The 17,447-nt window shown below is 36.1% G+C and overlaps 1 protein-coding gene across 1 annotated transcript; it reads left to right on the top strand.

Annotated features, from left to right (window-relative positions):
• Positions 1–62: 62 nt before the first annotated feature.
• Positions 63–16,136, top strand: PAIP1 (poly(A) binding protein interacting protein 1). The gene is made up of 7 exons (XM_009867259.1): positions 63–165; positions 794–975; positions 6,392–6,580; positions 10,522–10,634; positions 13,248–13,359; positions 13,963–14,088; positions 16,026–16,136. The coding sequence occupies exons 2-7, from the start codon at positions 865–867 to the stop codon at positions 16,134–16,136; spliced, it is 762 nt and encodes a 253-aa protein (XP_009865561.1). The 5' UTR covers positions 63–165; positions 794–864.
• Positions 16,137–17,447: the final 1,311 nt, after the last annotated feature.

The raw sequence follows: 17,447 nt of genomic DNA on the forward strand, positions 1-17,447 counted from the left end.
CTTTCTGTGCCCTCACGTCTCTGTGTGCGTTTTATCCATCTGTTAATCTGGCTGCAGATGGTCTCAGCCCTCCCCTTACTGAAGAGCTCCAGCCTAAAGGTTTGCCAAAAAATAAACCCAGCACAGCATTAACAGAAAGCCTTGTTTGTTGGTTAGTTTTTTCAGGTAGGTATCAGGTTCTGTTTTCAGTAAACTTAGAAGCTAATCTATAACTTAGAACTTAGAAGCTAATCTATAAGCATACTTTTGAAAAATGTGGAAAATGTGCTTTTTAAATACCTTTTTACTGGATTTTTTTTTCATATATTGTAGTAGAACAGTGATAGCTAAGGGTTTTTAAGGATTATGTTAAAAATCAGTGTTGTGAATTATTATCGGTGCCTTCCCTTTATTGATCTTCAAAGTCTTGCTTTTGTGTCTGAAATCTATGAAAAATCCCCAAGATAAGCAAGCATACCAGAAACAGATTTACTTGTTTCTCGGGTTAGTTCTTTTTTAGAAAATGTGTTTTTGTGGGAGAGGAGCGAGCTCCCTTTCCCTTTCCTTTCCTCCCCCCCTTTTTTTTTTTTTTTGGTCCTTTTCCCATGACCTTTTTTTTTTTTACGTTCTTTCATGTAGAAAGACATCTAGAGTTTGCTAAAGTGAAAACTTTAACCATATTTATAATTATAAAAAACAATGTATATGAAGTAAACACAAAAGTGTATTTGAAGTCCAAAAATCATGTATTCTGTGTAAGTGTACATACTAGTTCAGCAATTTTTAAGAAAAGCTGTTAATAAAAACTTTTCAGAACACCTGCAGCAGACAGGAATTCCATCTGGATCTCAAGACAAAGTTTCGGTTCCCGATTCTGGACCAGAAATGGCTGAACCTCAGGTGGCTGTGTCTCCTGTGGTAACATCAAAGTTGTCTGTTAAAGCACCAGAGTTTTATCCATCAGGATACAACCAGAACTTCAATCAGAACTTTGCAGTGAGTGTTTATCTTCTTTTCTTAGTATATGCCAATTTACTTACATTCAAATTAACAATGTTTTCTTGAAATCTTGTATATCAGATAACTTGAATGCTCCACTTGCTGAAGAGATTCCAAAAATTCTGATAATCTCCAAAGTTCCTGTCAGATTGTTAAGTGATAATGAGTTAATATTATGGTGTGTATGAGGTATTTTGCTAAAGCTTCCTGCAGATAACCACATTCCTTGTTAATTAAACCCAGGATTGATTACACCCAACATCTGAGTAAGCTGTCTTTTTGGTGACCGCCACCATCTATGCTGCGTTTTAAGTAAAGGCTAGCTGCACATATTTCACAGGTTTTTGAAGCTTGAAAGCTTGAACTTTAGCTTTTCTGAGCTAGGCTTTACCTTTCCTAAATTTACTGCGTCATGGTTATGATATACCATAACTGTCTAACTCAGTATACTCTCATGCATTTTTTTAATTCTGTCAGTGCTGTTGTATCACTGAAGGGCAAAAAAGCAGGGTTAGTGTCTTTCCTAGGAGTTACCTACCCACACACCTACTAAGCATATTTTCAGCCAGACTTAGGATGTTCTCAGTTTAATATTGTAGATGCATCATGTAATAAAAGTTGGCACTTCTGTTTTCTACTCTGTTGTCTTCCGTATTACTGCTTCAGTAACTCTACTCCAGGGAAGATCTATGTGAATTTTTGGAATATCCTTTTGTAATGCAAGCAGCCGAACTAGTACTATATATAGTCAGGTGGGCACTATTGTTACGAATATAATCAATTAAGTGATAAAAACAATTATACTGGGACAGGTAGGTTTTTTAATAATTTACAGAAAAATACTTAATTTAAATGCTGAACATCGTGGTTTGGTGTTTTGAAGTATTTTCCTCAGCAGTAAAATTGATGTTATCTTGATGTTACCACCTCTGCCAGCTTGATGAATTGAATTACTGTCCTGAATAATATAAGCCCATAGCCAATATACAACTGTTAACAAAATCCTAACACAAACATGCTTCGGTGAATAGATAATCTAGGGGAAAAAATACTGTTTTGCCCCTATACATGTTACATGTTTTCTACAAATAAAGGATTTCAGTTTCAAGACCAAAAAACTGTTAATTGGAATGGCATACATAATGCATACTTAGAGTTATTAAGTTTTTGAAGCCAGCAGTGCTGCTTTTTAGCTCTTTTGAAAAAACACACATGTGGGAGTTCCTGGTTGCTATGTTGTAGGAATATGCTATAAATGTGACAGACTCATCTATTAATAAAAATATATCTTAAAACACTAGCAAAATCTAGAACATTTATTTGGGAGTAGGTTTCAGGGACCTTAATCTAATCATGATATACTAGGCATAGAATAGTGCATTTCAGACTTTTGTCCTTCACTATTACAAAGTTTGTGGTTTTTTTCTTTAATGACCAAATTAACTTCATAAGTTGGTCTCACTTGCAATAAAGACATTCAGCAGACTCTACTATTACACAGATTTTGACTATGAGTTTTGCAATTTGAATCAAAACAAAATTTTGAGAAACTTCTGTTTTTCTGGCTTATAAGTGAAAACTAAAAAGTATTAATTTTAATGTTCCCTGGAATTCTTACATCTGAAAACTCATATTTCTCTTATGAAGTACTGAGTGGATTTGCTATCAAGCATTTGTTGGTTTAGAAATAAAGTATTGACATCTTCTTTGATTGTACATTATTGTAATGACTGTGTCTAACATTTGATTACTGTGATATTTAATTTCCAATTAGTTCTGATACTCAAAACTATCAGTTACCCATGAAGATAGCTTAAGGGGTACAGTGTATAAGACATATTAGAATTGTCAGAAAAACTTGACCAGGAAAAAGGTCCTCTGCAGAATTCTCTGCATACAGCCGTCCATCCTATAGGATATTTTGGTTCACAGCAGGAGATATAAGACTTGTTTTCTGGCATGAATATGTGGTAATGACTGTCACTCCATCAGAAGGGCATAATAACATTCTCACTTTATACTTGTAGGAGTTAAATGTAAATTAGCTTAGGTGGAATCCTTCCCCCTCCCCTCCCAACCCCTGTCTGGTGTAGGGTTTTCTTGTTTTGGGTTTGGTTTTTTAGTTACTGTTAATTTGCAAAAGGAGGCTAAGCAAGCCTCAGTGTTGGTATTGTATGTTTAGCCAAGCATGAAGGTTCCATTTAATCTCGTACAGCATGTGTTGGTGATTTTGTATATGTGCAACAGTGTTTGTCCTTAAGTTTGCAGCAACTAATAACGTCTTGAATTTTATCTAAAGGGGAAAACCAGCTTGTTCCTAAGATATCTGAAGAGAAGTCAAGGCAATGATAAATTATTAGAAATGTGCAACTATCTTTGTGCTTAAGTTTGCAACAACTGAGAAGTTGTTGAATATGTACAATCTGATGGGGAAAAAGAGCTTGTTCCCAAGAAGTCTGAAGAAAAATCAAAGCAATCATAAATTATTAGTAACTAAATTTCTAAGTGGAAATAACTGTGAATACTTACTGGGTATAGGAAAGTGGTAATTAGCACATGTACATAAACAGAGCCTCAGAGAAGATCTGGCTCATGGATCTTTTCTGTCGGCTTTCTAGTTTTTCTCTTTATGTAAATGTGAAGAGTTTTAGTACCTGTTTAGCTGTTTCATTGTTAAGTCTTTAAACTCATGAACTGACTCTTTAAATTGGTGACTTTCTTGTTGTGAGTAATCCAGGATCCCATCGTACAGCTATCAGACATAAAGGACAATTAAACAGTGTTGGCTTGACTAGGAAATAATTGAAATTAATGGAAAATTTCTAGTTGATTTTGCGTGACTTTTAATCATAAATTTGTAATGACTGTGTGTTCTTAGAGCCTCCTGTTAGTCAACTGCTGTTTAAAACTAATCAAGAGGGAGTTGCTTTGTTCTCTTGTAGTTGATACAGTGCCTGGTGCTATCATCTCTGTTAAATTTTGAAATCTGCCAATGATAAACGCATATGATTTTTGTCTAGAAGTTACTGGGCTAAATTCAATTATTTTTTAAAGGGTCAAGTGGTACTCATTTAGCAATATACAACTTTATTACCGTGTTTGAATTACTGATTTTTCTTTCCCATTTGTTCTATTCCCTGGCATAGTTACTATAACTCAGACTGCCTTCGGAGCTGCGTATTTAGTACAGGTAGATGAATGTGGTACAGATTTTAGCCTTTGTGTTTAACCTCTTAATTACAAAATAGGAAGAAGAATACAGGGGCACCAGTATGCCGAATAGTATCTGGCCCCCTACCGAAACAAGGATATTCTCCTCCCACAATTGAATTCTTACCACGTGCATATGGAGGATACCTTTCTTCCCGCTGAATGAGGATCTTGTAACAACCTGATGGCTGTCAGAAGAAACAGCTGTTTTTATTAGCTACAGCAATTCCATTCCCTGCAACCTGGCTGCACAGTTTTCAGACGGGTTGTTTGGAGAGATGCTAGTTCAGCTGTATGTAATTAAGCTGCAGTTGCACAATAATGTAGTAGTTCTGCAGAACAAAATAATTTGAGTTTATTGTACAGAACTTTTACTGGGGTATTTGAAATTGCCTAATAAAACTTTGTTTCCTTTAGAGAAGTAGAATATATAGCGATTATGCATAGGCTGTTAGCCTTTGTTTGGCTTTGTAAGCACCAAACCATTAGAACTGTAGAATACTTTAGGTTGGTGAGGTCTCCAAAGTTCCTCTGCTCTAATCCCTAACTTAAAGCAAAACCAACTCCTGATCAGGTTCTTGCAGGCTTTATCCTTATAAGTAGCAGTAATTTGCCACTGTTTCCATAAACCCGTATCTTTTTTTTTTTTCCTATTCCTGATGGGAAAGATTAAGTAACTTTTGCCTTTACTATTCATGGGTCAAATATTCTACTTACTTAAATGTCGTGAGTAATCTTTCTAGTTTTTAATTTGTTATATTGATGTGTGTCCTGTTAGCTTAAGTTGTATACCCTTATGACAAACACCCATGTCTCTGAAGAATTTTGGAAAATCTGCTTTTTCTCCACAGGTCATAAAATCAATGTCCGTACTTGATTTTCAGCAATGTATCTGTCTTTCTCCACAGTTCATATACAGATAAAAATCTTTTACAAATCCATGTTGCCTCACAGCGGAAGAGAGACTGAGGCCTTACGAAGACAGAAAGTATACTACAGCCCTTCATTAAGGGAGGGGTAGTGAGTAAAGGGAGAATATAATTATAAACATTATCAATGTATTTAAGTCCACTAAGTAAAGTGTTTTATCATTTTTAGCTGAAGTTTTCGTTACAGTAGGTATATTTTAAGCCTTTTTGTGTTAAATAGATAAGTTGAGAATTCTCATCCTCTGTATGTTACCCTTATGTCTTGAACGTCTAATTATAAGTATTTTCTTTAGCAGTCCCTCCTCAGTCTCCTTCTTGCGCTTCTGAAATCTGTATGAAATGCTTTTCACAATCTTTTGTGTAGTTTGCCAAAGTGAATTATGTGTCATGTGTTATTACTAGTAACATCGTAAAATATGCTACTTACTTTGCTGTTCTCGTTTACTAGCGTTATAATCATCCAGAACAGTATTGACTTTAGATACTATTACATACGCTCATTTCTGAATGGACAAAATTAGCAGCCTTCTGTTCCATCAGCTAGAGCATAAACGTCGATAAAGTAGTATTGTACTAGCTCATCCTTTCTTTAGGGAACAGGTGTGTTTACTATCTGTTTTTAACTTCAGTAGCTGCAAATTAATGCAATACCATTTGAAAAGTCTCATTTCATGCCTTGTAATCTTTCATCCATTGCCAAGAGATGCAAATTTGCCGACTTTGAAAATTCAGTTTTCCTGGCTGTAGTTTCTACATGGGAACATTATGCTGTATTTATTGTATTTCCATATTTTTTTCCCTCTTTTGCATATTTTGGAGCACTATATGCTCTCTGTAAGACTAAAATACTTTGTTTCGAATTTTCAGTTATTTTTCCTTGTACAGTTCATGCATCTGCAGCACAGTTAGTGTGTACATCAGGAATCAGTGTTGAGACTCAGTCTTAACAGATAAACTTACTTACTAGTTTGTTAGTTAATCTTGCACTCAACTTGGCACACTGTTTGATGTCTTTATAATATCTCTTTTGATGTGTTTTGCTGGGAGACTGATCTATAAAAACCTGTCACCTGACTTCTTAAGATAACAGGGCTGTTGGAGCTTTCTGATGCATTGAGGTCTATGCTCTCTAAAAACGTTTAAGCAAACTATGTAATGAAATATCAAGTATGCAGACACTCAGGACTAAGGGCTATATGGTTACTTCTGGAGATTAATAATAACATTATTTTAGGTTCCTTTTAAATACTTAGTATTTTCTTTCACTGCTACAGGATTCTTCCTTTGAAGATAGATACGATGGCTATCTGACTTTGGCAGAATATGTACAAGACTTCCTAAATCACCTCACTGAACAACCAGGGTGTTTTGAAACTGAAATAGAGCAGTTTGCTGAAATGTTGAATGGCTGGGTCGCTGCAGATGAAGCTTTACAAGAACTTGTTGAACTCATCTATCAGCAGGTAGCCTGTATATTCTGTTCTATAACACTGATATTATGGCTCTGTTACCTGGTGTCCAAGGTATGCCAACCAGTATTATTTGTTACGTGTCTACACAGTATTTTAATGATTTGATTTTTTTTTTTCTTTTTAGACTGAACAATATTTAGCATATTTAGCAGGAAAATATTTAGCATAATAGATTAAAATGGTAACTCAAGTGTGGGATACTTGGATGACTGGTAATTTTCTCTGATTTACACTATTTCCTTTGTCACTGGGTCACAGGGTTGAAATTACAGCACTAATTAACGAGAGTTATATTTGAATTGCTGTATTGATGTCATAGAGATTGAGTAAGCTTTTAAGCACTACTTACTCTATCCTGCAAAAAAAAAATTCTTCATAATACTAAGATACTCTTATTTCCTTGGTATTTTAAAAGATTAAATTTATCATGCTGTACACATCACCCTTCGGGAAATGCTCCTTTATTGGCCGGCTTTCTTCTTCATTTGGAATATACCTATTTCAGAACAGCATAACTGGAGGAAAAGAAAGCTGTTCTAATTGTAACTAGGTCTAGTCCTGTTCATGGCCATGGAAATGAGGACAGAGACCTTGAGCTGAACTCTGTACTAATTGGTGGAACCATTGGAAAGTACAGTTAAATATGTGTTGCTCAGCAAATGAGCTGCTGTTACTGTCTGCAGTATGAGCAGATAATGAAGTCACACTTGTGCTTGCTATTTATTGCATTCAGTGTCACTCGCTTTCCTGGGTTGATTACTTTCAAACTCTACCTTGAAGAATGCAAGCTCTTTTTCACCTTTTACGCGTAGATATTTCCAGAATATTTTAACCTGGGGTGTGTAAAAGCTGCATGACTCGTTGGTCATTGTAGAGAACAGTAGACTCTTAAGATTCTTATCATACAGAATTGATGCACGTTTAATTCAGAACAGTTTAATCTGACATTAAAATTACCTATGCTGTCTTTGGCAGTATCATTTTCCCATCCTTTATTTGAACACATGGAGAATAGCTAAAAAAAAATAAATAAAAAAGTGAATGCGGTCCATATAGCTTTACTGGAAGAAAAAAAGGATTTTATCCCATTTTTAACTTCCTGTATGTTAGATAAATTGACTCTCATTTAACATAAGTCTTTAATGTTGCCTCTTCCCCCTCCACTTATTTAAAAACAAGGCCGGTATTATGGCTGGTTGTGCCTTCATCAGCTAAGAAGCAGTGTGTATTAACAGCCTTAAAGTCTATGAAAAATAAAACACCACAAAAAAGCCTGTGCTAGTATCCAAAAGCATCCAATTGTAGTTTTATTGTATGTCAGGGTAGGATAGTGTTCAAGTGTAAATCAACTGTGCTTATTATTCTTCTGCATTCAGCTGAGGCTCAAGTATTTGTGTTTCCTGGATTATCACAAAACAATTAAAATTGCTGAGGTGTATTTATAAGCATCTGCTTTAACACAACTAAGCAGATCTACAGATGCTAGGTTTGTGAAGGAAAAAGACTCAATTGAAGGAAACCCAAGTGCTCTACAGTTTTCCCTTCATCTGCGTGTCAGGTATCTTAGCCTGTCTGTATTAATTATATACTTGCCTCTATTCTTCCTAATTGATTGATTTCTCTGGACAGAGTGAGATGCCAGTTTTCTTGTTTTCCAAAAGCTGATCACTCTGACTTCGTAGCTTAAGAGTCTTTACTATTGGATAATTAATACAGTGGATTGTTCTTGTAACAGCAACTAAAATTTCTCAATGCATGTATGGGTAGATTAGCTTTCATGCTTAGATTGTGACTTTTTTAGAGTCAGAGATAAGCTGGAATTATTAGCAACAATAATTCAGGGAAGATTATATTTCACTGCAGTGATTGGTGATTAAGATGTTTTTTGGTCTCTCTTTGCTGTACTGTGTCACAATACCTAAAATTTAATTGCAACCACATTAACTATTGCAACCGCATTAACTATTTAGAAACCACATTTAGAAACTACTATTTAGAAACCACATTAACTATTTAGAAAAATAATATTTAAAAAGTACAGATGAAATTTGAAGAATTTGTGTGCACATGTTTGGTTTAGTTTGGTGTTTTACCCTACAAAAACAAAACATCTCTTCTAGTCTGAGTGACTGCTTTAACCAAAGCACCAAAAAGCTTGTTAACCATTTCGTATATCTGTTACTGGAAATTAAATTCTGTTTGACTGTCTTAATTAATTAAATTTGTATCTTTCAAAGACACTTACTTTTCTTCCAGCTACTTAATGCACATAGTACGTTTACATTGAGTACATATTTTTCTCTGACTGTAGAAGGTAGCTGACATGCTAAGTAAGATGCTTTTTCCAAACATGTTAGAAGCAGGAGCATGCAAGCACGTCTACAGCATTGATAGATGGTAAAGATGGAAAAGAAATGTTCGGAGATGGTAAAGCTATAGGAGGAGTGTAGTGAGCTCTTAGCATCCCTGTGTTGTCCTTGGCAGAACTGATGGAGAACCTCTTCCACTGATGCAGAACCTCTTTTCACTGAAGCTGTACCTGAGAAGTAATCTCAAATCAAGTGTTAGAATTATAGAATTATAGGTTAGAAAAGATGTTTCAGATGATAAAGACCAACCATTAACTTAGCAATGCCAAGTCCACCATTAAACCATATCAGTAAGCACCCCATCTACACGCCTTTGAAACTCCTCCAGTGTCTCACCACTTCTCTGGGCAGCCTGTTGCAACGCTTAGCAACCTGTTCTGTGAAAGCGTGTTTCCTAATATCCAATCTAAGCCTCCCCTGGCACAACTGCAGGCCATTGCCACTTGTCCTATCAGTTGTTACTTGGGAGAAGAGACTGATGCCCACCTCCTTTCAAGTAGTTGCAGAGAGTGATAAGGTCTCCCCTCAGCCTCCTTTTCTCCAGGCTAAACAACCCCAGTTCCCTCAGCCGCTCCTCGTAAGATTTGTGTTCGAGACCTTTCACCAGCTTTATTGCCCTTCTCTGGGCACGCTCCAGCACCTCAATGTCTTTCTTAGAGTGAAGGGCCCAAGACTGAACACGGGATTCAAGAAGAGAGAAGACTTCAAAACAAGTGGACAGTAATAAATTGCCAAAAATAAGGGGATGTTCTGCATTAAGTTCTGTGAGAGGTTCAGCATACATACTATTGGATTCCCAATCACTTTTTTCCACCAGTTGAAATTTTAAAGTATCAGATTTAAAGGAACATATTTTTGAAACCATTTGTAACTTACATTGTGGAATTTCATTGCTGTCACCTGGTTTTAGATAGCAAAAGTGCAAATGTTCAACAGTTACAGGACTTCTTTTATCAAAAAAGGACCTATGGAGAAGTATTAGCTGTAATGATACTGTTTTAGCCTTTGTGTCAGGAGTTTGCTACTCAATTGCTGGACTACGTACAGAATAGAGTACTTATCTTTACTTGCCATGTTCTTTTACTCACTCCCTAGGCATTCACTGTTGCCAAAACCAGATTCTGTGATAAATAGCTCTTAGATTGAATTAAGGCAACTTTTTTTTAATCTACTCATTGCTTCTTGAGAGAGTCTGTGTTTCTGAAAAAAACATCTTAATGTCCACTGTGGATTTTTTTGCATAAAGAGTTTGTAGTCTCTTTCAGACATGGTTTGGTTGTAGGTCACAATGGAGAAGTAGAATTGAGGACACGTGGCATAGTGCTGGTTGTTTTCTTAAAGCCACAAAGTCACAGGATAATGAACTTTTTAAGTGTTGAAATGAATATAGCAAACTGTTGATGAGAAACAAAAATTAGTGTGACACATAGTAATTATTAATCTTATGTTCTTAAGTGGTTCAGCTGTGGTTAAACACAATTTTCAAAAGAACTTTTGAAGGTATTTCCTGATAACCTAATCATGGGGTTTGTGAATAATTTTTGTCCACTTTTATTTTGGAAGGCCACATCTGTCCCGAATTTTTCATACATGGGAGCACGGTTGTGTAACTATCTATCTCACCATCTAACTATTAGTCCACAAAGTGGGAACTTCCGACAGTTGTTACTTCAAAGGTCAGTATCATCATGTCATTTTAAGCTTGTTGGTGTGTCAGATTGTGTCGTGCTATTTTGCGTGTAACTCCTAGTGTCATATGCAAATATGTATTTATTTCTTTAAAATAGTTTAGAATGAGGATTACTGAAGTACAGGTACATACTGGTTATTGAATACGTATATTTTTAAATATGGAAATAGGACTGCATTTTGAGTTTGTAGGCTGTTTCGAACTATGTTAGAGTCAGATGAAATTACTGGGTAAGTTTGAAAGGTAATCAACTGTGTAAGCATACAAAATGCACGTGTACTGTCCTTGCCCTTTGACTCTTACTAGGACTTATTTCATTATGTTTTTTCTTTAATTACTTTTCCAACTGGAGTTGCTACATAAGATTAATTCGTTGATCAGCTAACTGACCTTTTATCTATGAAGTTAAATGCATTTTATCAAAAAGGATAAACCTCTTCAATTTTCAGTTACTACAGAGTTCTGGAGGCTTACGGTTTAAGAACTATTAGACTTCATAGTTATCAAAAAAGCAACATTTTTTTAAATTAATATATATCCTTTTAAATCTTACTGCATGATGTTTGTAGGCCTAGTACTCTTTAATAGTTCATAACTCTCTTGGAAATCAAAAGTTTTTCTTAGTCCACCTATGTTTAGGAGCAAAACGATGATGAACTTTTAACACCACTGCATTCTGATGATCTTTTATCATGAGTGGTACTTTATGGAGAAGCTGAAATTACTTCTTTTCTCCCTTGTCACCAAGCAGATGAGCCTTTTTGCTTTCAAAATTATCACTTATCTTCCGGGGGTTTTTTAAGGGTATTTGTTACTTGAACATGAAAGACATTCCTGTTAATGTGGATTATCTGGTTCCTATTTTTTAAAGCCAACTCAATTGATAACATTAATTTTTGCACCCTGAAGCCATGAATTTAAAATTGCTTCTTATTTTATAGCTAATATGTGTGGAATTGGCAGGGAGAGGAAAGGGAAGTAAACAACAATATGACCACAGAGAGCTCCTCTTCTGTTTCTGAGCCCAAGCTTTGACTTTAGATTTTGTATTTCAGCTCCTTAGATTTTTCAGTTTCTCTGGTGTTTATTAATCCATTACATAACCAGTGAGAATACATTAGATGAGTCTGGCTTTCCTTTTATCTCATATTTTTTAATTCTGTGTTTGAACTGCTGTGTAAACTCGTATATTTTTGGCACAGTTCCCAGACGCTAGAAAAATTACCTCACTGCCATGTTTTCTTAATCCTCTCTGTATTTATATCTAAATTAGACTCATGAAATGGTTCAGGTTGGAAGGGACTGTAGAGATCATCTGCTTCCAACCCCCTGCCATGGGCAGGGGCACCTCCCACTAGACCAGGTTGCTCAAAGCCCCGTCCAGCCTGGCCTTGAACATGTCCAGGTAGGAGGCATCCACAGCTTCCCTGGGCAACCTGTTGCAGTGCCTCACCATCTTCACAGTAAACAATTCCTTCCTTACATCTAATCTAAATCCGTCCTCTTTGTTTGAAACTGTTATCTTTTGTCCTATCGCTACTCTCCTTGATATAGAGTCCCTCCCCATGTTTCTTACAGGCCCCCTTTAGGTACTGAACAGCCACAAAAAGTCTCCCTGGAGCCTTCTGTTCTCCAGGCTGAAGAGACCCAACTTCCCTCTGCCTGTCCTCATAAGAGAGGTGCTGTGATTATGTTCATAGCCCTCCTCTGGACCTGCTCCAACAAGTCTGTGTATTATGCTGGAGGCCCCAGAGGTGAATGCAGTACCCCCGGTTTGGTCTCACAAGAGTAGAGGGCAAAAATCACCACCTTCAACCTCCTGGCCATGCTTCTTTTGATGCAGCCCAGGATGTGAATGGTTTTCTGGAGTGCAAGAACACGCTACTGGCTCATACTCAGTTTTTCATCCACCAGCACCTCCAAGTCCTGCTCTACAGGGCTCCTCTCAATCCACTCATGGCCCAGCCTCTATCTGTGCTTCAAATTGCCGTGACCCAGGTGCAGGACCTTGCTCTTGGCCTTCTTAAATGTCGTGAGGTTCATGTGGGCCCAACTCTCAAGTCTGTCAAGGTCCCTCTAGATCCTATCTCCTCCCTCCGCACTCTCAGTTGGCTTGGTGTCATGAATTATGCATCACTGTCACTTAAAATAGTGAGACAAAGAATTTATTGAGTAAGTGTAAAGGAATCGTCTAAGACAATGTGGGTGGCATCCTGAAAAGGGGAAAAAATGACTTTCAGAGTGTATCTGCTTTTATTTCTGTGGACATTTGGCTGACAGTTAAACTTCCTGGGCCCATATTCAGTTATAGAAACTGTAATTATCTTATTTTTACATGTTGTAATTTGCTTCATTTCATTTTGCTGTCTCAGGTAATCATAGTGCTTGAAAACATAATTATGTAGTCATAAGTATTCATCTAATAGTCACATAAATCCATGGTGTCTTTGTGATGTCTTCTCATTTCCTTCACAAGTCATACATGGACAGCATGTAACAGTTTTAGTGCAGTTCCTAAGTTGTTAGCATTCTGTTAAATTAGTATGTTATGTATGTTGGAATGTATACAGATGATATGATTCTATTTTAATGTTTACAGATGTCGAACAGAGTATGAAAACAGAGATGAAGCTACCAAAGGGGATGAGACTACTCGAAAACAATTTCATGCATTTGTGCTGTTCTTAGCTGAACTTTACCTTAACTTAGAGGTAAGAAGAAGGTTGCATGTCAGATGGTTCTTCATTATTTTTTTTGTTGTATTTAGGTAAATGCTGAAATGATATACAGTTTGAGGTGTTTTTCTAAAGGCAGAAAGAACCTTGGAACAGTTTCATTGCAATGCATGTCCAAGAAACAGATAAACAAGAGAGAAGTGTACAAATATTAAAAATAATTGTAAACATTAAGTACATTAGTAATTAAATACGTGAAGAGTGCCTTCTAGAAATAAGCCACTGCAGCTGTAGATAATACATAATATAGTATGGGGAAGAGCCTAAGGTTCTGAGAATTTGGGATAGTGGACCATTTGCCAGGGATTTGGTAGTTTTTCTAGCAATCTGTTAGCAAAGAAACAAAATGCAAGACATGCATTTTTATGTACATGTCAGAATTGTGAGGATATTACTCAGTATTCTAAAATAGTTATAATATTTGGCATGTTCTTCCAATTAAAGAGCTCAGCTACACTGATCACAAACTTAATCATACAGCATTCAAGAGAGAAAATGTGACTAATTTCTGAAACCGAAGTCTTCTAAATGTTTTGTTGTTTTAGGGTTTTTTTTGTAATATATATATATTTATTGCAGATTAAAGGAACAAAGGGACAGGTAACACGAGCAGAAATTCTTCAAGAAGGCCTTCGGGAGTTACTAAATGCACTCTTCTCTAATCCCGTGGACAGTAATTTGATATGTGCAGTGAAACTGCTGAAGGTGAGACAGTAGTTTAAAAAGAAAAAAAATTATCTGGGTTTTTTAGCCTTCCTGTCTCTGGGAGTAGTGGGGGAAACTGCAGGTGAGGAAGTGTAATGCATAAAACTCTATACACTTCATTAGCAGAGCAAGCTGCTTTTTTGTTGTTGTTGTTAGTACCATTATGAAAAACAAAAAAATAATGTGCTGCTCTAAAAGTAAAATGTGAGGCAATCTGTGTATGTACAAGAGCAGTAGAACTGAAGCCAAGCACAAAGGAGTAAAGCAGTCCCTTCAGGCCATCTTTTCCTGCTGCTTGTGTAAGGGAAAATTAACAAATTTGAATAAATTGTGGGGTTTGGGGCATGTTGTCTATTCTGAAGGACACTCAGGGTGTACTGCTTTGTGTGGCAAAAGGTACTTGATACCAGTCATTTCATACTGTATTGTCTGCTTCTTTACTACTTTAGAAATTCATGTATTTCTCTTTTCATGATGAAAACAAATGTCTTTGCTCCTAAGTTTTACTTCTTATAAAGAAAATAGGCTTTCTGCAAGGAGAAACTTTCATCTTCACTAGCCATGGTTATATTCATAGTTGGGAAAACTATTTTAGGAATGAAGGTTAAAAGCTAATCAGTATTTTTCTGGAGTTTTGTTTATTTTCATGGTTGGTTGGTTTTGTTTGCTTTGTTCTTCCCCCTTCTTCCTACTCTTTTCAAACTCTTCTGTCTTGAATTCCAGTTCTGGCAGCTTCTTTTGTGATATGGTTAATGGGGAATAGGGAAGAGAGGCTTTACACCTTCCAACCTTCATTTGAAGTTTGGATGTTTAAGGATGTTGCTTCATAGCAAATGTGAGTTGTCCAGCGAGCACATTCACTCCTGTGGTCGCAGAACCACGGAATGTTAGGGGTTGGAAGGGACATAAGGAAGTTCATCTAGTCCAATCCCTGTGATGTTGCTAAATCTAAAAGGTGTTACAGAACAGAAGTACTTGTTTTTGAATGCAAGTGTTCTTTGATTTCTTACAGTATCTACAAATGTTGGAATGTTTCTGTAGCTAGACTGGGCTACCTCATGAAACCTTGGTTTCCACTACTGAAGCACTAAATATCTTCTGTTGTCTTTTTCATTTCATAAATGTTTGCTTTGCAATATGTTTATTTTTAATTAAACCTTCTGGTACCCAGGATCAAGGTAGGACCACAGTAATATACTGGGAATGCCAAACAAGTGGTTACTAAGATGCTTGCTTATATCTTTGCATTTTATTCCTTTTTAACATCAGTGCCATTGCAAGCATTTTGGATCATGTAATGTTTATGCTGATCAGGAATATTTATGTAGATCAGGAATTGCTATTAACGTTGATCATAGTGGCAAACTAATTTTTTCTAACTTAACTTCTCCTGTGCAATTATTGGGCAATTAAGTACCTTTTTTTAATGTAAAAGACTTTAATCCACAGCAGTTCTAAGCTGTCTGCTGCTAAAGCTCTTTCAGAAGCAGCTTGAGCTCACAGGTTATTAAAATTGAGGCCAGCTTGGTCAGGTAATTCTTGTCTGTTTGTTATTCTTGGGTCAGCTGGTGGCATCATCTGCAAAAATAAGGTCTCCTTTTTTATATCATATATTTAAATCATGTTAGGTCTGACAAGTGTCATTGAACAGTTGGTTTAAATCATACTTCAAGACTGAAATGGTGGAAAGAGCTGTGAAATTCTAGGTAACATAAACACTGGACATAGAGCTACCTTACTGTCTGTAATCTAAAATAAACTATTTACAACGTCTATTAATCTATTTAGCAAAAATATGTAGGCAGTTGGGACCTTCAGCCCTCAGGTAGTCACACAGTGCATCTAAACATTATCGTTACAGAATCTCTCCTGTTGATAGTTTATTAAAGTTTTGTAATTTTCTTTAAGAAAAATAAAAATTAATCCGTTGTTTTTAGTTGACAGGCTCAGTTTTAGAAGATGCCTGGAAGGAAAAAGGAAAGAATGATATGGAGGAAATGATTCAGAGAATCGAAAATGTTGTGTTGGATGCAAACTGTAGCAGGTGAGAAGAAAAATTTATGTGCAGTTTTCATATTAAACAGAACACCTTAAAAATTGTCAAGAATAATGAACAAGTCTAAAATACTATCTTAAATACTTTAATTTATGAAAAGTAAGATGAAGTTTGTATCACTTCCCAGGTAGAAAAAGGCATTTTTCAGTTAAGGGAGTGTGGTGGGTTTTTCGTTGGTTTTCCTTTTCATGTTTCAATTTTATCTTTTAATAGAGATGTATGTTCCACTCAAATGATTATTTTTTATTACTTTAACATTTTCAACCTTGAAATCTTATGTAATTGGTTTAGGCTCTAAGATCAGGTATACATACATGAAGAGACAATAGTGGCAATATCTCATAGTTGATACTTTTAAATCTGATTTTAACAGTATTAAATGTATACAAATCACTATAAATGTAAAGGCAAAATGGAATATGCTTTGTGGTTGAGCTTGTTTTTTCTCTGGAGAGCATACCTTTTTGCAGTCTGGAAAAAAAAAATGAGTGGTTGGCTAATGTATTCTACTTCTCAGCTGCGTGTATGAAGTGATCTATTCCGGCTGTAAAAAAAAATCCTCAACTTCTTGCAGACTTACTAAAAAACGTATAGAGGGTTCAGACGCTGTGACCTGACCTCTTGCCATAGGGAAGGGAGACCAACAGGGAGCTCATAGCATCTGTGAGTGGTAACTGAGCTGCGCCCAGGGTAGATGAGAATTTTGCTTCAGGAAAGAGAGAAAGCTAATAGCGCAAGCTGAGGCTTCAGAGACACAGAATCGCAAACTTAATTTATTAGAGAAAACAACTGAAGTGTTTGTTTATTTATTCATACTTCATTCGAGGTCCCTTCCAGTCCCTAACATTCTGCGATTCTGTGTGACTTGCTTAAAAGAAGGCAATTTCTCTTTTTTTTAAGGGTGAAATGAGTAGTGGTATCTAATGTATCGAAGTCATTGCTTCTCATCGTTTGCTGTGAAATTTTAGTGGGATTAAGATGGCTTAAGTTAGGAGCATAGATTAGATAATGAAAATACAGTTTGAAGATCATCTTCCTCCTTTTCCCGGGACTATCCTTTTATCAGAAAAGGATTTGTTCCTCAGCTTGTGCTGAAGATTTGGTATCTTGATAAAAAACTATAGCAATTTGTTTCATATGGATTCCTTACTTTACTACAGAGCAAGTGGAGAGGTTAGGTGTCTCATAATTGACACGTAAGGCATCTAGACTTGCAGGGGGGAAATAATTAAAAATTATTAAAAATAATTTTTAAAAATTATTAAAAATAATTACTACAAGAAAGATACAGACATGCTGGAAT

This window comes from Apaloderma vittatum, unplaced genomic scaffold (genome assembly GCF_000703405.1).
Source record: "Apaloderma vittatum isolate BGI_N311 unplaced genomic scaffold, ASM70340v1 scaffold29773, whole genome shotgun sequence".
NCBI classification, from domain to species: domain Eukaryota; kingdom Metazoa; phylum Chordata; class Aves; order Trogoniformes; family Trogonidae; genus Apaloderma; species Apaloderma vittatum.

Bases quoted from the DNA above. Each gene is read 5' to 3' on its own strand.
- PAIP1 (XM_009867259.1), top strand. From the start codon at position 865: ATGGCTGAACCTCAGGTGGCTGTGTCTCCTGTGGTAACATCAAAGTTG. The intron at 6,581-10,521 runs GTAGCCTGTATA...TTATTTTGGAAG, and splicing joins TTGAACTCATCTATCAGCAG to GCCACATCTGTCCCGAATTT. The intron at 13,360-13,962 runs GTAAGAAGAAGG...TATTTATTGCAG, and splicing joins AACTTTACCTTAACTTAGAG to ATTAAAGGAACAAAGGGACA.